General features: G+C 41.8%; 2 protein-coding genes across 4 annotated transcripts; one reads left to right on the top strand and one right to left on the bottom strand.

The window, feature by feature from the left end:
* Window positions 1-4203: 4203 nt before the first annotated feature.
* Window positions 4204-7150, top strand: rlbp1b (retinaldehyde binding protein 1b). The gene is made up of 6 exons (XM_084554632.1): window positions 4204-5210; window positions 5527-5731; window positions 5871-6049; window positions 6192-6350; window positions 6544-6654; window positions 6967-7150. The coding sequence occupies exons 1-6, from the start codon at window positions 5025-5027 to the stop codon at window positions 7093-7095; spliced, it is 969 nt and encodes a 322-aa protein (XP_084410758.1). The 5' UTR covers window positions 4204-5024; the 3' UTR covers window positions 7096-7150.
* A 921-nt stretch (window positions 7151-8071) lies between these two features.
* LOC311495966 (monoacylglycerol lipase ABHD2-like) lies at window positions 8072-17442 on the bottom strand. Of its 3 annotated transcripts, none has more exons than XM_084555656.1 (11): window positions 16662-17442; window positions 16311-16388; window positions 15454-15666; window positions 14295-14470; window positions 13829-13996; window positions 13451-13634; window positions 13161-13253; window positions 12757-12858; window positions 12592-12661; window positions 12279-12363; window positions 8072-10810 (listed from the first exon to the last, which is right to left on the bottom strand). In XM_084555656.1, the coding sequence occupies exons 3-11, from the start codon at window positions 15663-15665 to the stop codon at window positions 10599-10601; spliced, it is 1302 nt and encodes a 433-aa protein (XP_084411782.1). In that variant the 5' UTR covers window position 15666; window positions 16311-16388; window positions 16662-17442; the 3' UTR covers window positions 8072-10598. The 3 variants fall into 3 exon arrangements, with proteins under 3 accessions (XP_084411782.1, XP_084411780.1, XP_084411781.1); XM_084555654.1 differs by having other exon boundaries at window positions 15454-15688; XM_084555655.1 differs by having other exon boundaries at window positions 15454-15688; window positions 16311-17442.
* Between the last annotated feature and the right edge of the window lie 1990 nt (window positions 17443-19432).

Raw genomic sequence — 19432 nt, forward strand, 5'->3', positions numbered from 1 at the left:
CAGAAGCCATCCCCAGCAGGATGCAGCCTGACACAGACACACACACTAAAACGGTTTAGGAACAACTAAAAAAAACATGAAGAACAGCACAAGGTGTTGACCTGGCCTCCGAATACACTAGATCCCGAGCTGATCAAGTATCTGTAGGATGATCCACAGAGGCCCCTCCTCTCAACCCATAGGACCCAAAGGCCCCCACTAACAACATTCTGTTGCCAGACACCACAGGACACCCTCAGAAGGACCATGTCCATTCTCTGATGAGTCAGAACTATTTTGGAGGCACAACGGAGACCTACACAATATTAGGCAGGTGGTCATGCTGCTTGTAGAGAAAAGCCACCCCCAATCATGCTCATGGTCATCCTGCTTGATCCCCTGCCAGTTACACCACTAACAGTAGCATTGTTAGCAGCAGTAACATCATCTGACATTTCCAGAACTCAAACTCACAAACACGCATCTAAAGGTTGAACTTGGCCCCATGCTCAGCTCAGGCTATAGGGAGAGAACAGAGCGTTGTATTGTTTGACCAATCCATCTAATTTTGTTCCACAAATCGCTTTATTGAGCAGATCAGGCCTGATTTAGCAGATTACTCGTTGGCCAGCTCCTCAACATTGCATCAGGGGGAAAACACGTGTTAGTGACGTTAGCAACATGAATCATACAAGAGCAATCAGTCCACATTCTTTTAGCAGGACATCATATTCGTGCGCTTTTAACCAGTTTTAGTTTTCAGACTCATTCCCAACAACACTTGGATTCACAGATTATTTTACTTGACACAGATCTCCACAGAAGCGTTGCAAACGTGCTTATTGTGTTAAAAAAAAAAAAAAAACGGCGAGATGATCGGTGCTATCAAGTTCACACTCAAGCACAACAACTTCAACAAGAGAATTTTTCCTGTTGATGAGTAAGTGAATGTGTGGAGGGTAACAAGCAGATGTTTGTCTCATATGGAACAGAAAGAAATACCACTGGCCTCTTTTTGTCTCCTCCACTGATATTCTTTTAGGTTTGTCTATATTATACAATTAAATGAGAACAAATGCTGACAGGATTTGCATTTTTTGAACACGTCATTTAAAGTATACATCTATGAATTAAAAGTAAAACAAAACCCAAACCCCAAATCAGCTCTGAGCAACCACTGCAACTGTTCCGTGGCTCTTAGTTAATTTACATGGATGTAATGTGATGAAGGCCTGATCCCATTATATAAACCTTTATTCTCTGACTATAGGAGCACACGCACACACACTCGCACAGAGGGGATCTGCATTTCCCTGTGGTCAGATTAGTTCCCACATACGCATTACACCAATCAGGCATAACATTATGATCACCTTCCTAATATTGTGTAGGTGTCCCTTGTGCCTCCAAAACAGTTGTGACTCATAGGACCTTTGAGTCCCTTGAGTTGAGGGGAGGGGGCCTCTGTGCATCATCCCACAGATATTTGATCAGTTTGGGATCTAGTGAATTTAGGGGTCAACACCTTGTGCTGTTCTTCATGTTTTTTTTTAGTTGCTCCTAAAGCGTTTTTGTGTGTGTGTCTCTGTCAGGCTGCATCCTGCTGGGGATGGCTGCTGTCATCAAGGAGCGTCATTGCTATGGGGTGGGGGTGCCTGGTCTGGTCTAGGTGGGTGGTACGTGCCTAAGTGACATCCACATGAATGCCAGGTCCAAAAGTTTCCCAGCAGAACATTGTATTGTCACAAGATGGTCAATGTTATTTACTCATAATGTTATGGCTGACTGGTGTATATTGCTAAACACTGAACATAATGACACCATGCATGTGACAGTGACCTTGACAGTAGTGCTGAGGCAGGTGTCGACACACACTCACACACACACACACACACACACAAACATGTTCAGTGTGTTGCAATATTTGCGTATGCAGGAACTAATCTGATCACATGGAATTGCGGACAGCATAGGGTCCCTGTTAACTGATATAAGTGCACCTAAATCTAAATCCAAATCCTTTCCCGGATGGTGGTTGTGGGCTTGCCTGTGTTGAGCTGCTGAAATAAGCACATATACACTCCACGTTCAGTCTACTAGCAGCTAAAAACCAAAATACGTGGTATTTAGCAAAACTAATTTTCAAATAAAATGGTGTCTTTCATTCTTCATTTGAGCCACTTCGTCTCCCAACAACAAATTTATCCTGCGATGTGTTCAGGTTTTCTTATAAGAGATTGCCACAAGCTGATAATATCAGATTCTGTTGTGAGAAATTAATACTACGTCCAAAGTCAATTAAGAGCCTGTATCAGAAAAAACTACAGGGCCTATTGCCCTTAAGATAATATTGCTGGTGGCCAAGTTAGTAACATGACAATCTCTGAACCTGACTGACCTCCCACTCACCATTATGCCTCTAAACATGTGAAAGAGAGCATTTGAGTGGAGGCTCCACCTCTCCTCTCACCTGAGTGTTCACGTGATAAGTCAACCTGACACTCACAATGGCCACTTTTCACTCCATTCAAGTCTCCCTGGAATGCAATCAAATCCCTGCACCCCCCTAAAACCATCTAAAGAGCACACTCAACATTACGTCATCCACAATGTGCCCCGGCCCTGGCTTTCATCACGGTAGCGCCTCCGCCATTGGCCGAAAGCCTTCATCATCGCTGGCCCCATGTGCCCCCGCTTTCTTCACACCCTCTACCACTTTTATGCTGATTGAAAAGAAAACAAAATCTGATGGGTGTAATCTGGTGTGACGCCACTAATCCCAGCGCTACAAATCATAGGTCCCTTCCGCCCGGCTCCACACAGACCCCTGAGACTCCCAGTCGGCCACTTCACATCTGCCTCAGGTAAGACTCGGCCTCCTCTGCTGAGGTGGTGCCTTTCAGCCTCTTTGTACGGGCGGTGTAGAACTCTTTAACTCTTACTGTAGCTGTCGATCAGAGGTTTTGTGTTGTATCTTGGGGTATATGAGCTAACATGTACATCTAGACTATTGTAGTTCAGCTCTTGCCCTGCCAGTGTCATGGGACTCACACTAGCGGAGTCTGAGGCATTTCCATTGACAACAGTCCTAAAATATGCAAACACTCGTGGTGCTACAGATCTGGATAACCACGGAGCATGTTGCTTGTGTCCGGTGGCAGCGTATTTAGTACTCTGCTGTAATAATAGTCTGTTTTAAAAGATATTTGATCTGTTTGATTAATGCTCAAGGGGTCGCATACTTTCTTATGTGTTAGTTCTGCATAAATACAGGACATATATGTGTATAATTTATCACTAAACTGCAAAGTCCTTAATAGCTGCTGTCAGCCTGTTGATTATGAAACCTTAAATCTCCTGATAAATCATCCAGGAATGGCTGGAGTGCTAAATATAGCGCAGTCAAGGTACCGTGTGAGAGCAGAGAGGATGGAATGAAAGGGGATTAATGTGGAGTACAATATGTCAATTGTTTTGTTTTGGTATTTTTTCTTCACTGACATTCATGTGAGTCACATATCCCCTCGTGTTTTCTTGCAGACAGTGCGAAGCTGATTTAAAGAGCAGAAGACATGGCTGTCGTTGTAAGTACCTCCACTTTTACCTACTTAAACCCGAGATCTAATCAGTGCTGATATTTGACACAAATCTCTTCGGACTGAGCTCCAACGGTAGTGCTGAATGGGGAATGGGCTGTGATTACAAACACTCTCCTGTAACATGCTGCAGCTCAACATTTCCCAGGACCAAAGCCCATTGTTGTGGATGCCGTCAACAGCTACAGTGGCCTTAGCTGCTAATCTCTGATCCCTGCTTCAGGTCGACTGCTAGTCCTGACCATGTGTTTACAGGCTTTACTGGACTCATGTGAGGGAGATTAACTAAACACTGAGGCCTATTGATTATTGTTCTGCAACACTGGTGGACAGTCATAACGTCTCACCTGGATTAGATGTGTTTTAAAGCTCACGCTGCACCAGCAAGTCTTGTGAGAGAAATATACTGAAGCGCGTTTAGATTTTATCCCAAGCATAAACGCTAAATGCTAAAGCGTTTCACTGAACACACAATGAGTGTAAGCACTCTGTCTCGTAGGTGTGCAGGTGTTTTCCATCATCCATCGTTGCGAGAAAGGCACAAGTGTAACCAGCAACATTAAAAATGAATGTTTTTCATTCAGGTGTGCCACTAAGCATCCAGTATCAAGGTCCTCAAACGGGCACACCTTAATGGAATACTTCCATTATTAATGATATCAATGATATCAATGATACCCGTGTTTCTCCTGCTATGGTAAAATGTTTCAGATGAAACCTTAAACCCACAGAGATCATTTTCACTTTTTAAGTGTTTGCTCTAACTTCAGATAATTAGTTAGGACTATGAAACTAGGTATAAAGCTAAAAACCTCATTTTCTAGCCTTAATGCTAGTTTACCAAGGCAACAAGCTCTGTATTATGGACTATTTTGCCTTTGCTCCAGAGGTGACACATGAACACTTCAAATATTAACACATGGGTGTAGCAGATGACGTTAATTAAAGCTTCGAGCCGTTTAGCTGTGTCAGTGTCGGGGGCCTGCTGCAGTGCAAGGACGGGTACTGCTTCACCTAAATGCATAGCCAGACTTAATTCTTATCAGAATATGAGTCTGGGAACACACTATTTGGATTTCATTACAGTGTGTGTTTAAACCGTTACAGGAAAAAAATACCTCTGCACGTAATTGGATAGTAGTACAACCGAGTAGTCCATATTTATCCAGATATCCTTTTTTTCTCAGTAATCAGGATTGCTGCATTACTTTACTGCTCCATTCCTGGTTCCCTACCACTAGAATGATGCTCAAACTACACTGAGCTCATACAAAGAATCCTTTCAACTTGTGGAAGATCTGATCTAAATGCATGATATAGGATTAGAAACACTTTAAGTGAATATAATTGTCTATTAGCAGATGGCCTTTAGTGTGACACTAAAACCAGATTTGTTATCGTACAGCACACGTCACTAGGTAACTGGTCCTGTTCTAAAATATTACAGAAATGCACTTTATTTACTTCATCATGGCCAAACTGTGTTACCTTCATCCTTTGCTGCAGAGTGGAACTTACCGTATGGTGTCGGAGGAGGAGCAGGCTCTCAGGGCCAAGCTGGAACGTCTCACCGTCAAGGACCACGGGCCAGTGTTTGGACCCTGCGCCAGCGTCCCAGACCACACCATGCAGAAGGTAGCCACAAATGTTCACACAGTTGAACAAACGTACCTGTCGAATCCTTTGTGGGTTGCTGATACCATCAAGCTGCATCAAAACGGGTAGAAGAGGCTAATAAGCTAGCTAACTTATTTAATTCTGGTGTTAACTTCCGGTTACATGGAGGAGAATTTGAAACTGTATGGAAGATGCCATTCGCTGCCAAATCATTAAAATAGTATTTTCAATTACCTTTCTTGACACTATGTGACTAAAAATTGAAAAAAAACCAAAAAAATAACATTTCAGTTACAATCTGTGTGCTAACTGTCGGGTCTTCCTCCCCCTACAGGCCAAGGATGAGCTGAATGAGACAGATGAGAAGAGGGTGTCTGCAGTGAAGGAACTGCGAGGAATGATTAAGGAGAAGGCAGATGGAGGTGATGATCTGGCCAAGGGGGTGCAGGACACCTTTGGGGAGAAGCCAGACAGTATGCTGGTCCGCTTCATCCGCGCCAGAAAGTATGACGTGCCCAGAGCCTTCGACCTTATGAAGGGTACGTCCAGATTGATGTAGTTGAAAGAAAGCAGTTATGATGATAGTTGCCACCCCATCTTATGTTATGATTTTAGCAAAAGGGTAGACACCAAATTCTACAAGCAGTTTGAAGCAGGCCGTCCTGTGTTTTTGTCCAGGCTATGTGCGCTTCAGGAAGGACTACCCCGAGCTGTTTGAGAACCTGACCCCAGAGGCCGTACGCAGCACCATCGAGGCCGGCTACCCTGGCATCCTGCAGAGCAGAGACAAATACGGCCGTGTGGTTCTGCTTTTCAACATCGAGAACTGGGACTACGAGGAGATCACCTTCGATGAGGTACAAAGATTCACTTATCACATTAGAAGGGAAGTTCTTACATTCGTCCCATCTCTACTTGAAGATTAAAAGGCTATAAACATATAAGGCTCAGAGTTAGGGTTGCAACCAAGATTATCGGCATGTGTGTTTGTGTGCTCAGATCCTGCGTGCCTACTGTGTGATCCTGGAGAAGCTGCTGGAGAACGAGGAAACTCAGATCAACGGCTTCTGCATCATTGAAAACTTCAAGGGCTTCACCATGCAGCAGGCATCAGGAATCAAACCCACTGAGCTCAAGAAGATGGTGGACATGTTGCAGGTGAGAAAGCTGAAGCTTAGCCTCAAAGTATAATATGCTCAAAGGTTAAAAGAGAACATATCAAGAAGCTGTAAAGTACAGCAGTAAAATATATAAATGAAATAATCACACAAAGCCTCTCGTCCTCTGAATTCTGCCGTACTTTCTGAGGGTAGTGTTGTACCGAAGTGTCTCTCTCTGTCTGCGCCACCAGGACTCGTTCCCTGCACGTTTCAAAGCCGTGCACTTCATCCACCAGCCCTGGTACTTCACCACCACCTACAACGTGGTCAAACCTCTCATGAAGAGCAAGCTGCTTGAGAGAGTGAGTCTGACAGATTGGTTTCAAATAAATCAAACAATGTGTTGGTTTAAATCTTTTATATAAAAATGCTTGAATGGATGATGCTGGTTTCTTGATGTTTTCTGGTTAGCAGAGCCTGAAATGCCTTTTTAAACACTGGTTTCATGCTGTGTTTAAGCAATAAGGCTTTCATTTATTTTCTTTGTGCGTTTGTGGAGTCCTCTTATAGCCATTAAATAGCCATTAAATTTCACTCATTTTATGTTAGATGGTTGGGTTTTAAAGAAAACCCACAATAGCAGATGCCTCTAACATGTCCTGCTCTTGCTTTAGGTGTTTGTCCATGGAGATGAGCTGGAAAATTACTACAAGGAGTTTGACGCTGACATCCTTCCTGCCGAGTTCGATGGGAAAGGTTCCAAGTACGACGGCAAGGCCATAGCAGCTAAGCTGCTCGACTAAACGCCCTCCATCCCCTTGCCAACAAGGATGAGAGCCATTATATTATACAATCCCTATAGACTGTGGAGAATCAAAGCCCAATCTAGCTGTGTGGGTGAAGTTGTGAATGATAAGTCACGGATTGTGACAAATTCAGAAGATTTCCAGTGGTCTTGATGAAGCATGGTTAAATGGTATCCTTCTTAGTCTGAATCTGGCTTGAAATAGGTAACTCATCACAGAGAACATTGGGGCCTTTATTTTGTTGTTAGTTTACGTCAACATCTTTTTGTTGGTGAGTTCAAACAAGCTGACATTTAAGTTTTTGCTTGAAAAAGGCAATCCACACAGAAAACACCATTGTTTTTACCGATTTACAATCGTGAGATCTCATAGCTTCCTGAAAAGTCACAGACAAGGAAGAGTTTTCAAAACAACAGTGGCAAACAGTTAAGAGTGGCAAAAACTAAAGAGGATTCAATGTTCTCTGGGAGGGATACCCCATCTTAAACACATTTCAAGCCTGCAAATTCATTCTCATGCCAAACCAGTGGAAACCAAGGGCTTCCCTAGTAGTAGTATTTAATCCCAAAATGTACCGGTAAAGTATGCACAACCTGTTACTACTGGACAAAAAATGCAAAATGACCTGTATATTTTACCAGAGACATGTTTTCTTTAAAATGCCATCCCAGTGAAAACTAAATTGTAAAATGTTCTAGTATTGCTTAGTTCTGAATGGATTTCCTCACCTCTGTTAAATTGTGTTTTGTTTGGACTGACGTTCACCCACACAGCTTGATTTTACAGTGGCAGGCCCCAGCTTTCTCAGCTTCCATTCCCTGGTCCCCGTCTCCTCTCGAAGTACAAGGTTGATCTTCCAACAAGTGCCTGTCTCTTGTGTATTTTTTTAGATTATTCTTCAGTATTAATGTTATGAAGTTTTCCCACTGTGCTACCTGGTGCGCCAATAATAATGTCAATAAATGTACAATAAACTGTATATAATTATAAGCTATGGTCACTGTATTAATCCACCAATTTACCAAAAGAAAAACTAGAACAGGTCCAAATCAAGAGACGTAGATATTTGCAAAAAAATATTTATTAATGGATGAGTTCATTTGAGCTGACGCACATTATAGTGCCATAAAATACAACAGAAACTATGGAGACAGTAAAGTGCAGGCAAATTCGGGTTATATTGCACGTACAAACACAGTATCTGTGCTGCAGCAGGCTGCATCTGACTAATAAAGAACGGATTGAGAAGATAAATCAGATGATTTTGAGGTTGGTTTTAAGACATATGCACATAAACAGACAATCGAAACAAAAGTACTGACTTTAAGGTACGTGGACTGGGTGGAGTGTGACAGGATATTACTCACAGGAAACTGATTCATATCACACATGCACACCATAGAAACACACCAGTGAAAAAAAAACAAACAACAGGATAAACCAAATATAAAATTCAGCTTTAGGTCCTTCATCAAGGCAGTACTGGTGGAAAGTACAGTATCATGAGACACCACAGGGCTTTACTTCTCTTTTCTCCGTATTTATAGTTCAGTACAAACTTGTCGATTAGTGCTTGTTCAAGTGGATGTTGAGTATGAAACCTCCACTGTGCACCAACCAAACCAACCAACTAACCAAACCTAATACAGGTGTCTCTCAGGCCATCATGACCGAGAAGAGAATCCAAAGAAAGGCCCAACATTTGATTTCTCATTTTATAAATGAGAACCATCAGTTTGTTCCTCATTTGCACTCTCTTCTCTCCTTTCTTTAGGAAGAGTGTATTTTTGCAATATTTTCCACGTACCTCTTGCCCTGGGTTGTAGACAAATGAAAATACATTTTCTGCAGCAAAAACAGCACCATTTAGGAAATGAATATACCTCTGACTGCATGGCGGCTTGTATCACAGTAACAGCTAGTGATACATGCACGCTTTAAGGCACTATGAAGCACTTTAAGGAATGGTACAAACTGACCCAAAGCAGTACAATGTTACACGTACAAATTTATATAAGTTTGTATAATGTGCCCAGCTTGGAAGTCAGAACGACTTCCACCGCTTGGGAGGGCTTTATGCAGTGATGGACAGAATAGTAATAGTAGTAATAGTAATAGCAACATAGTCATGTGGAGTTGAATTAGTTTACACCAAAATGGCTCTCATTGCACTATAATGTGCACATATTCTATCAAATATAATAGAAATGACAGTTTTGTCTGGTTTTAAAATCCTTAAGCCTCTATATAAATCACAGCCAAATAACACATGCTGATGGTCCTCTGCACAGAGTGGAAATGCAAAGTGGAAAAACTGGAGTGTCTTGAAAATGATGCCTCAACTGACACAAATAAACCAAACCAAAATCGTACCACGTCCGTCCTGCAATACATGTTTTGCACGCAATGTTCTATTAGAATGTGATATCAAACAAAGAACATTAATATAGAACTTAACTGAAGACGACAGACTTTATGCCGAGCCGTAACTACAGCTGTAAACTATAAGTCTCTTCAGAGTAGTCGTATCAAAACCCCAAATCTGTTTATACAAAGGCATTTCAATCTATTTGCTTGTAAAGATAACCATATCAGCCTCTAATTAGAACTGTGGGTCATCAGATATATTTAGGGAATATTATTTATTTGTGTGTACAGCATTTCCTCAAATGGTGACCAAGACTCATGTTAAACTACAAAACAAGTTGGTCTTTAGCTCAAGCGGGCTTCTATTAGTTTCCAGCGCTCTCTGTCTGCTATTTATAATAGGTCACATTTTAGTGTAATTATGATCTGCTTCCTGCATTACGCTGGCAATGCTTCCCGTTTCAGTTTAAACTTAAAAGTGCTCTTATTGTGAAATACGTGTGGGCCTACTGTACTATGTGCTGCTATGCAGGATTAAAGGACTGCAGATCATGCACATACACATACTGTAACTGAAGCAGTAGAATTGCAAATTATGCTTCGCTGGGACGCATTATACAACAGGCACCAGGAGTTTGTTGTATCCACGGGGCTGGTATTTGGGGGCTTTTACATTGACCATAGCCTTGGTCATTCCAAGAAAGCCGGCTTACCTGATCCTGTTTGAGGAAATACGGTAAGATGACTTTTACCTTATTTTAAAACCAAGGTCAAAGATCACATTCATGCTCCAGTATAAGTGCACCTCCTTGCCAACTACATCACTGCTGTTCAGACTAAAGAAGTAGCTGCTGCCAAAATCCAGTAGAACTATTGTTCCACTGGAGGTTAAAAGAGAACAAAAGAGGAGGGAGCAATTCAGCGTGGCGTCACATTACACTCACAGGTGTTATTATCTCTGGAAGTTTTCCTTTACAAGTTGGTTTAGCCACCTCCACTCTGACCTCAAGAATTACCAAACTGTAAGACCCTTAGTGCTGAAGAAGAGCAGATACAGGAGGCTGAGCATGTGCCTTTGTGTCATTGTGCATTTTTCCCTGTACCCTTCACATGTATGTGTTACCAGTTCAGTGTTACCCTGTGCTCTGCAGGTATGAGTTCGTGTCCCGGGGGCTGCTCCTCTGGCAGACTGACCCCGTCTTCTCCCAGTGGCAGATGGCGTCGGTGTACTCGACTATGAACTTGTCCATCCAGGTGAGGGGCTGAGGGAACAGCACGGCTCCCTCAAAGAAGCCCATGTGGCCTCCGTACTGAGTGAGGGCAAATACTACATTGGGCATCTTCTCTGAAGAGGAAGACATTTAAAAAGAGAGGTATGTGAGGTTTCCATTCACCAAATGAACACATTCATTTCTAAATTATTGCGTAGATTCAGATTAAAACAGTAGATCCAAAATTGAATTACAAATAAGGAATCAAAACAACTAAAAGATGCCATAAATTACTTGTAGAGATAAAAGTCAGTTGATAATTATCTATGGTTTTTTTTTAACATGACACCCAATCATTTGATCCCATTAAAAACTGCTGTATTAGCATTCATTAATACACAGGATTAGATGTTACAATCCCTTGTGCCAAGATCCCAGGCAAAACAGGCCCTGTCCAACTGAGAAACCCTAACAAACCTACGGTCATGTGATATGACGATTAACCTACAATCTACATGAACTAAGTAAGTGCTGCTGGCTTGTAGGCCCAGAGAGTGACTTAAGTGATAAGCACCTCAAGTCATTTCATAATTAAAGGTGTCCTGACCTTGTCCGTGTGAAGGTAAATAATTAAGTCGACCTGCTTCGGAGGAGGAGGTATCGTTCAAATGTATCAGTGACTGACCGTGAGGTCAACTTCCAAGACTCTAGGTCTCTGCTCAGAAAAGCACAGCTGTCCTTTCCCTTTCTGTAACTCTATACCAACTAAACTCAATCTCCAACACTTTTTTGTGTGTCTCTATCTCTGATCTCAAGTGTTGTCTACAATGCTGAACATCTTCACGAAAATATGTTTCTATAAAAAAATTATTTTCAAAAACACTTGTGCATTGTGTTTTGAAAGATTATTTGTTTGCAAGGGATTAATACAAGAAGTTGAAAAAAAACACCTTAAAAAACTAGAGACAGTTTTATACTCTTTTTATATAAACATCTTTAGAAATTAGGTAGAGTCGGGGTTTTAGACCAGTAACTACGACTGAATGACCCAAAGAAGAGGGCAAGTTTAGAATTTCACTTGTCAAGCTCTAAGGAATTATAACCACTGATTTACACTGAGTGGGCATTGCACATGAACTGCTGAGGCAAGACAAGGCAGCAGGCTGTGTGGTATATACACACACACACACACACACACACACACACACACACACACACACACACACACACACACACCACTCTCTATATATAATCCGGCAGCCCAGGCAGATCACATGGCCCTGAAAAATTCAACAAGACTGTCTAGGCTGGGTGGTGTTGAGCAGAACTTTATCAACACTTAAGATTGTGTCACCAGTGTCCAGCTCCAGTGGAAGGACAACAGGTTAATTCACAACATGCTGGTTTGCACCACTGTGAGAACAATGTATTACTGTTCTGTAGGAAACGCGCAAAATATGCACAGCAACAACAACAAAAGAACATATACTGTGTTCTAATCTCTTAGCAGCTGTCCAGAAATGTGCACACGCTATATCAGATACTAACAGATATTATACCTCGATGATTGAAGAATGAAGAAACTTGGCAATAATCACAAACCTGCGAGTGTGCGTGGAACAGCCAGTAGCGACTGATGGACTAGCGGGTCGTCTGCGGAGTTTACCAGGAGGAGGGGTACAGTGATCTGAAGACCAAGCAGTATTTCAGTTTATTTCTGAATTACTTTAGACTGTCACACTGTCAGCAGCAGGAGACATTAACTTCTGTTTACTAACTGCTGACTGGGTCACCAACAAAGGTAGCAGCAAGTCATACACTCGTAGTACACGGACACTCCGTTGGCAATATTAGAAATAGCAGTCGAAACAGAAAAAAGTTGCAGTAATGGAGGTGTTAGATACTTCTCACTCACTTTGTGGATGTAGTGCACGCAGCTCTCTTTCTCGTAGTACTCTCTCAAAGAGCTGTAGTTGTGGAATTTTCTGCAGTGGTAAACGTGTGATAACATCAGTGACAGAGGTGAGAGTGGTAGACTTTGGAGAGGTCTAATCTAATTCAAAATCCAACAACATATCACCTCATGATGCAGTCATCCACCTGCGTCAGAGACGTGGCTGCGTACAGTCTGTTCATGTCTGCCTCTCCAATGTTGCTGGAGTTCATGCTCAACAAACTGTCCCTGTTGAACAATACAACATTTAGACAAAGCAGGGCAGGAGACTGTTAATCTGCTAATCCCTTCCACACGTCTGACTCTCCCAGACTTTCTATAAAAGAAGCACAAAAGCCAAATTGTGGATAACGGAACTGTTTGAGACTTTTATCCGAGGAATGTTTTTTTGTCTCTCACAGGAAATACTGCGTTCTACTGATTTGAAGAGAAATATAAAGAAGTGCTGCGATTTATGTTTGAGGAATGTAACAAACTCAAAGGGAATTACACATAAATTTGTGGCAGATGTTGTTTGTTAGTTTCTTCACCTGTGTGACAGGATGAGCTTCTTCATGTTGTCTGCCAAGACAAAGTTGTAGAGCCTCCGACACTGATCCCACTCAAGGAATGTTTCTTGAGCCCTAAACACACATGAACACATACAGTTAATGTTCACACACATAACAGAAGGAACACAATCCAACCATATCTATGATGCAAGAGTTTAAAAAAAGTTTTAATGTGACCAATCTTTATGATAATCACTAATGATATTCCTTTAGCCATTGTGCTGATTTAGAAATTAACCAGTGTCCAATCCAGTCTTAAGTCTACTAACCTGAGGGCACTGTAACCCTGGCAGACACTGACACAGCACAGCACTCGGTCCTGGTTTGATCGGTTTTCACCCAGGAACTTACAGACGATGTTACCTCCCAGACTGAAGCCCACAACCACCAGCAGCGTCTGGGGAAAGGTGCGTTTGATGTAGCCTACCATGGCCGCATACTCCCACGTACAACCTGATTGGCAGAGAGACATTTTAACAAACGTGTAGCAGTGACCAATACATGACAGTAGGCCTGGATACATGTATAATGTGTTACTCAGAAATCAGATTTGATTTGCCAAATGTTCGAGCTTCATGGGATGATTATCAAAGGGCTTGTTTGCTTCTTGTTTAATGACTGACCACTGTGTGGTATTCCCTCTTTACCGTAGGTGAACATGCGTGGTGAGGTGAGCTCCATGTTAGGTAGGGCTCCCAGGTGGTTGAGGACGGCACAGCGGTAACCCTGCCGCTGGGAGTAATCCACAAAGGTCCGGATGTAGTTTTTCTCGCTATGGTTACCGATCCCAGGGCAGATTACCATGGTAATGTCATCTGACATACAAACAGACACAGAAGGAAGAACACATGCATAAACATATAAAGTGGAGTCATGAGTGGGCATAAAGTGGTTGATAATTGGCTGCTGAAATGAATGGGATGTTCACTCGTGGGAGTTCATTAGAGTTCTTCCTGTTCGTATATAATGTAGTAGGCGCTGCTTTTAACTTAAAGCTCATATGTACTATGTATGTATGATCCAAACAAGAACAAAAAACTCAAGAGGAACGACTTGAATTAAACAACAATCAATAGGCTTTTAAAGCATAACAGAGAAGTATTTGCTCCTGACCTCCTGTGCTGTGCTCTCCATGAGCTTCAAAGAGGTCAAAGGTAGCTGTGGCTCCATCCTGCATCGGGAGGAACTTACGAACCCCGCGGGGCGTTGGAGTGTTGACTCGTCCCATCTTGCCATACAGGGCAGTCTGGAGATGACCGCTCTTCCCCCAAACCAAGGGAGGAATGTATCTGCAGAGAAGGACAAGCTACATTTTATACTGCACAACTCCTGAAGACGCTTCAGTAGTTTTAGCAGATATTATCAGCACAAGGATTTGCACACACATCACTCCAAACACAGGTATGACAGACAAACATGGATGTCAACTGGCTGGTCCACAGACCAGATCGGCCAGTTGACATATAAACTCAGAGCAACAGAGTCCTTATTACATAACTCCAGAGTGACATCACACACTCATGCACATGTCAGTGGATGTGAAGCCGATAATATTTGGAATAACTAAGTTAAGTTGTAAAAAAAACATTGGTTCATTTGGCATGACACAGAAACTGTCCATTTGCATTAACTTTATCTTTATTACACATATTGCTGAGCTGATAGTTAAATGTCTACAGACACTCCCACTATGCAAACAAAAATAAAGAGAAGTTGCAGAGAAGAAACCTGTACTGTAAGTCCGTAGGTCACTAAAAACCTGTTTGAGCATTTGAACAATTCTGAAGGTGTGGAGTAAGAAAGATTGCCAAATTGCTGCAAGTCTCTGCTTGAGGCTACATTAGCTGCTAGAAAGGTTTTGACAAAAGAGAAGAATGCATGGATTATGTGCGGGTTTCCTGCATCATTTTTTTTCCCTTTAATTTGTGGAGCAGATTTTGTGATATAACAGGGCCGGTGGAAGTGAAATATAGAGCTTAATAATTGACTGAATGCTTCTGAATATATCCGTTTTTGAGGTATGAAGAAATTCTATATCAGCTTATCTCTGAATGATCAATATCATGTTCAAGTCCACATTCACTGAGTAGTGGCTGTAAAATATAAGTCTTCCTGCAGGCTTGTACTTTAACAGCTGACCAGCCTTTGTGGACACCATAAATATGTGACACCGTGTGTAACCACTTCAAGATCAAGGTTAAATTCAACAAATTCTTGTTGCAGTTCAGGTGGCAGTACAAGTCTTTAAAACTCTCGACAGATAAACACTCACTCTTTGGTCAGCATTGGGCAGGATTTAAGCAGGTAGTGGCTCAGCGGTGTGTCCTGGTAGATGACGTCAGGTGGTGCCGGAGGACTCTTCAGGTTCAGACAGCGCACAATGATGTAGAGGACGGCCGCCACTGCCGCCAGCTTCATGCCATCGAACATGGCGGGCAGCTCCGGGCCGATGGTGTGGATGTCAACGCCTTCGAGGACGGTCATTCTTGGAAATAGGAGAAGGCCTGCTGTGTGTTCAAAATGAGTAAAGCGTCTAACTTACATGAGCAAGGATCTTACAGGAAGTGTAATATTTTAATCTAATTTCAAGAGTCTGACACATGACTTGGGTCTTGGCATCCACTTCTGCTATTATGGAAGTTTCAGCAGGCAACATAAAAACAAATTAGTAAAACTGTATCTGTATCTGGTGAACTGGTTCAGTGACTTATTACAGAGGAGACAATGGAGGCAATGTGCTCTACACGATGCCTTTATATTCAGTCTGTAGTTCCTACCAGTGGGTGCAAAAGTTCACTGAACGCATAAATAGGGGAAGCAAATATTTACTTAAATTTCTCCTTTTAGTTTATCAATAGCAACAGTCCAGTTACACAGACATGTTTTGGCTCTTCCTTCCTTCCTCACCATGTATGCTGTAATTACTCACTGAGCTTTAAAAAAAAAAAAAAAAAAGTATTTCTGTTCCTGTTTGAGTCTCACAACTGACAAATGGTCCCTTGGCACAAAATACCAGGTATGGGATGTTTCGGTCCAAAGTGCTCATCCTGTTAATGGCCAACTCACTACGAAGAATTTCCTGTTAAGCAGCGGTGATGCCATTTCAGCATATTCAACAGTTTCCCTCACCTTGCTGTGGGAGTGTATAGGAATTACAGCTGCTGTGGCACTCCTGTTTGAATCCACGGTGATGGTGCTCGCTCACAGCTGGAAAACACAGTTAACCGACATTAAGCATCTGTCTGAATTTAGCGCGTGAAACTGGAAAAACCAGAAGCGGACAGAATATAAGCAACAGCCGGTTCTGCGTCAGTTAGCTTAAAGTAGCCCCCAACAAGTATCCCGGTCTCAGTACTTTAGTATTGTTACTCAGGTAAAACTGTTTCCATATGAGACCGAAGTTAAACTTTAGGCTTCAACAAACACAATACGAGGTAAGTAATATTTTTTTAAGCATACAGAGGACATTTCCGCTCTTACCATAGTGTTTTCAGGAGTTTGTCTAGATTCTTGCCGGATACACCCAGAGCTGAACACCGTCTGTTTACAACCGAGGAGCTGACTGACCAGCAGCAGCGAACTGCGTTTACGGTGCGTTCAGGTGCATTGACAAAACTCCGATTTTTGTAATTCGCAATGACAATAATATCTTTTACTGTGTTCTTTATCTGGCTGCCTTACACAAATTATGCACTAAATCTGTTGATGAATAGTTGTATAATTCTTTTTGTAGTCTGTACATTACCACATTGCCAATGTCTGTTTCACACTCCTGTTTCTTGTGAAATCAAGAAGGTACTGGAAGGCAACACACCCAACAGCGGTGTGGCTGTGGACTACATGGGTGTAGCTTCGGCGACTTCCTACTTAACATTTTAATTTCCAGTAACTACCCGCCTCTTTCTCAGTGGTCAGATGTATCATACGGCTTGAGACCGCTGATGTCGTAACTATAAATGACCTACTATGATAAACTCTCTCTCAATAATAGTCAACACTCAGACTGCTGATGTAGTACACATAAAAGTGTAGACTTAATAATTATATGGTGGGAGTGTACGTGAGAGCACAGCAGACTTTTTATGATTATTCTTCATGATTATATTTTCTGAAAAGTTACTATGAAACTAGAACAAGTCCCATGACTTATGGCGTGAAAACTGAGCAAAAATGATGTCACTTCATCTTCCAGTGTTCAGTAAGAGCCCGTATTAGGTATTTTAAACACTGGAGGGCGCTGTCCACCAATACTTTGCTGCTACTCTTGCGAGATAATAATAGCCTTGGCTACCATTATGAATTAATCATGTTTTTAATGTTTTTTTTTTTTTTTACCGATGTGTGTATAATCTGATATATAATAAGTAGGCTATATTCTAAAGGTGAAAAAAAATAAGAATTTATTTATTTATTTATTTATTTTTTTTACAGATTGGCAACGGATTGATCACATTATTTCATAGGTAGTTATCAAACAATTGCCAAACTGCAAACACATTGCCCGTTATTTTAATCTAAAAATAGATGCTGAAGCCACCGCACCTCGACACTTACTTAAGTGAAGTTGATGGATATTCATTTTAAACACAGCAAGTTGGAGGAAAAAAAGCACAGAGGTGCAGTTGCACAATTTTAATGAACTCAACTGATTTATTTTGGCATCCAGTCACTCTGGTAATCATTGGCGATTATGCACTGTGTATCTCACTCAGCCCCAAATACACCAGAGACTCTACACATCATCTCATTGAACTTTGTGAGCCAAATCATCTGTATGAAATATGAATGTTAAAATTATGCTTCAGAGGAACTCCCATCCTCAATTATTTTCACTTCTTCATCTGTGACTTGTTAAAAAGTATGACTCCTCACACTAATCATTTCCAGATGAGAGACAGAAGTGAAAGAGGGCAGGGGCGATTGATTTCGCCTCTGTGAGGGCGACAGAAGTGAAACTTTACCGATACATACCAGTAACACAAACAATGTACAACACAATTCGGAATTTATTGAGAATTCCCCTTTAAGAGCACCACATGTTCCCAGGGTTTGAGTTTACAGGATTATGCCACACTCAGCATTGAGGATTAGGATCAAACAAGTGCTATTTAACAGTCATCTCGTGATAATTCACCTCATCCTCTGGCCCAGACTGGCGAAAGTCAGTCATGAGAAGAAGCTTTGCCTGCTAGAAGAGGAACATCAGAGGCTTCTGCCACTGAGGAGTCTCGCTGCATCTGACCACTGTTATGTGTCAGCCAATCTGACCTGTACTTGTGGTTTTATTAATGTGCAGGATATGACTTGTTCCCCTTTCTGTGTTTAGGGGCTTTGCCGGCCACTTGTTTCACTTCATATTTCCAAAGTAAGGAAAACGCTACAAGCTGCCTTATAGAAAATGGAATTGATTTATTATCTTTCAGCAGAAATATGTCAGGAAAAGATGGAGGAAATGTGCGATCTCTCTGCTTATTGTATAAAGTATGTGCATAAACAGTTTGTTCTGTTGTGAGTGCAGTGAAGTTTCTCCGCATATCCTTGGTGTGCCTTGATAGAAAATACACCTTTTTCATTTCTACGTTCCTCATCTCAGGTAGTCTTTCCCTTCCCACAGTACAGCATACTCGGCTCATCAAACTAATGAGTGGGAATATCAGGGGAGCTCAGTATCACTTCATATAGCCTGAGATTTAGCTTTGATGTGTAAAGGTTATTTCAGGAAAGGATTTTTTTCCTCGGCTCAGCATGTGAGAGGAAGGGCTATAGGCTTCACACAGTACGGTTTCAAGTCAGATTCATCGCTATAAAACTGTGTTTGATCTAAACATACATGAGAAGAGGAAGACAAACCAGCCATGGAGATATGGTGAGAATGGACCATCAAAGATCATCTGTCTTTCTTCTATTAACAAGTCGCCAAGTGAGATTTCTTCAAGCGGCTTTTAAACCACTATGTTTGTAACTAGGTTGCGGAAGGCTACACAGCCAGTCAAAGTGTGCATAGGTTGTCTGTGATTAGTGTTGCTGCTCTGTTAAATTTGTCCCACTATAAGAAATGTATGACAGTCAGAAGAATAGTCCCGAGGCTGGCCATTACGTAGGTATTATGTCTTCTAAAGTTGACTATCATGCAACCGTAGTATTATTTAGGTTTGTATCCAAGATTTCGAGCCAGATGCGTAACCACTGATAAAACATACTCCTCCATACAAGATAATGGAAGTGAAAGATTCAGAGATCGAAAGGGTCTA

Source organism: Chelon labrosus (assembly GCF_963514085.1).
Source record: "Chelon labrosus genome assembly, chromosome: 11".
Classification (NCBI taxonomy): Eukaryota; Metazoa; Chordata; class Actinopteri; order Mugiliformes; family Mugilidae; genus Chelon; species Chelon labrosus.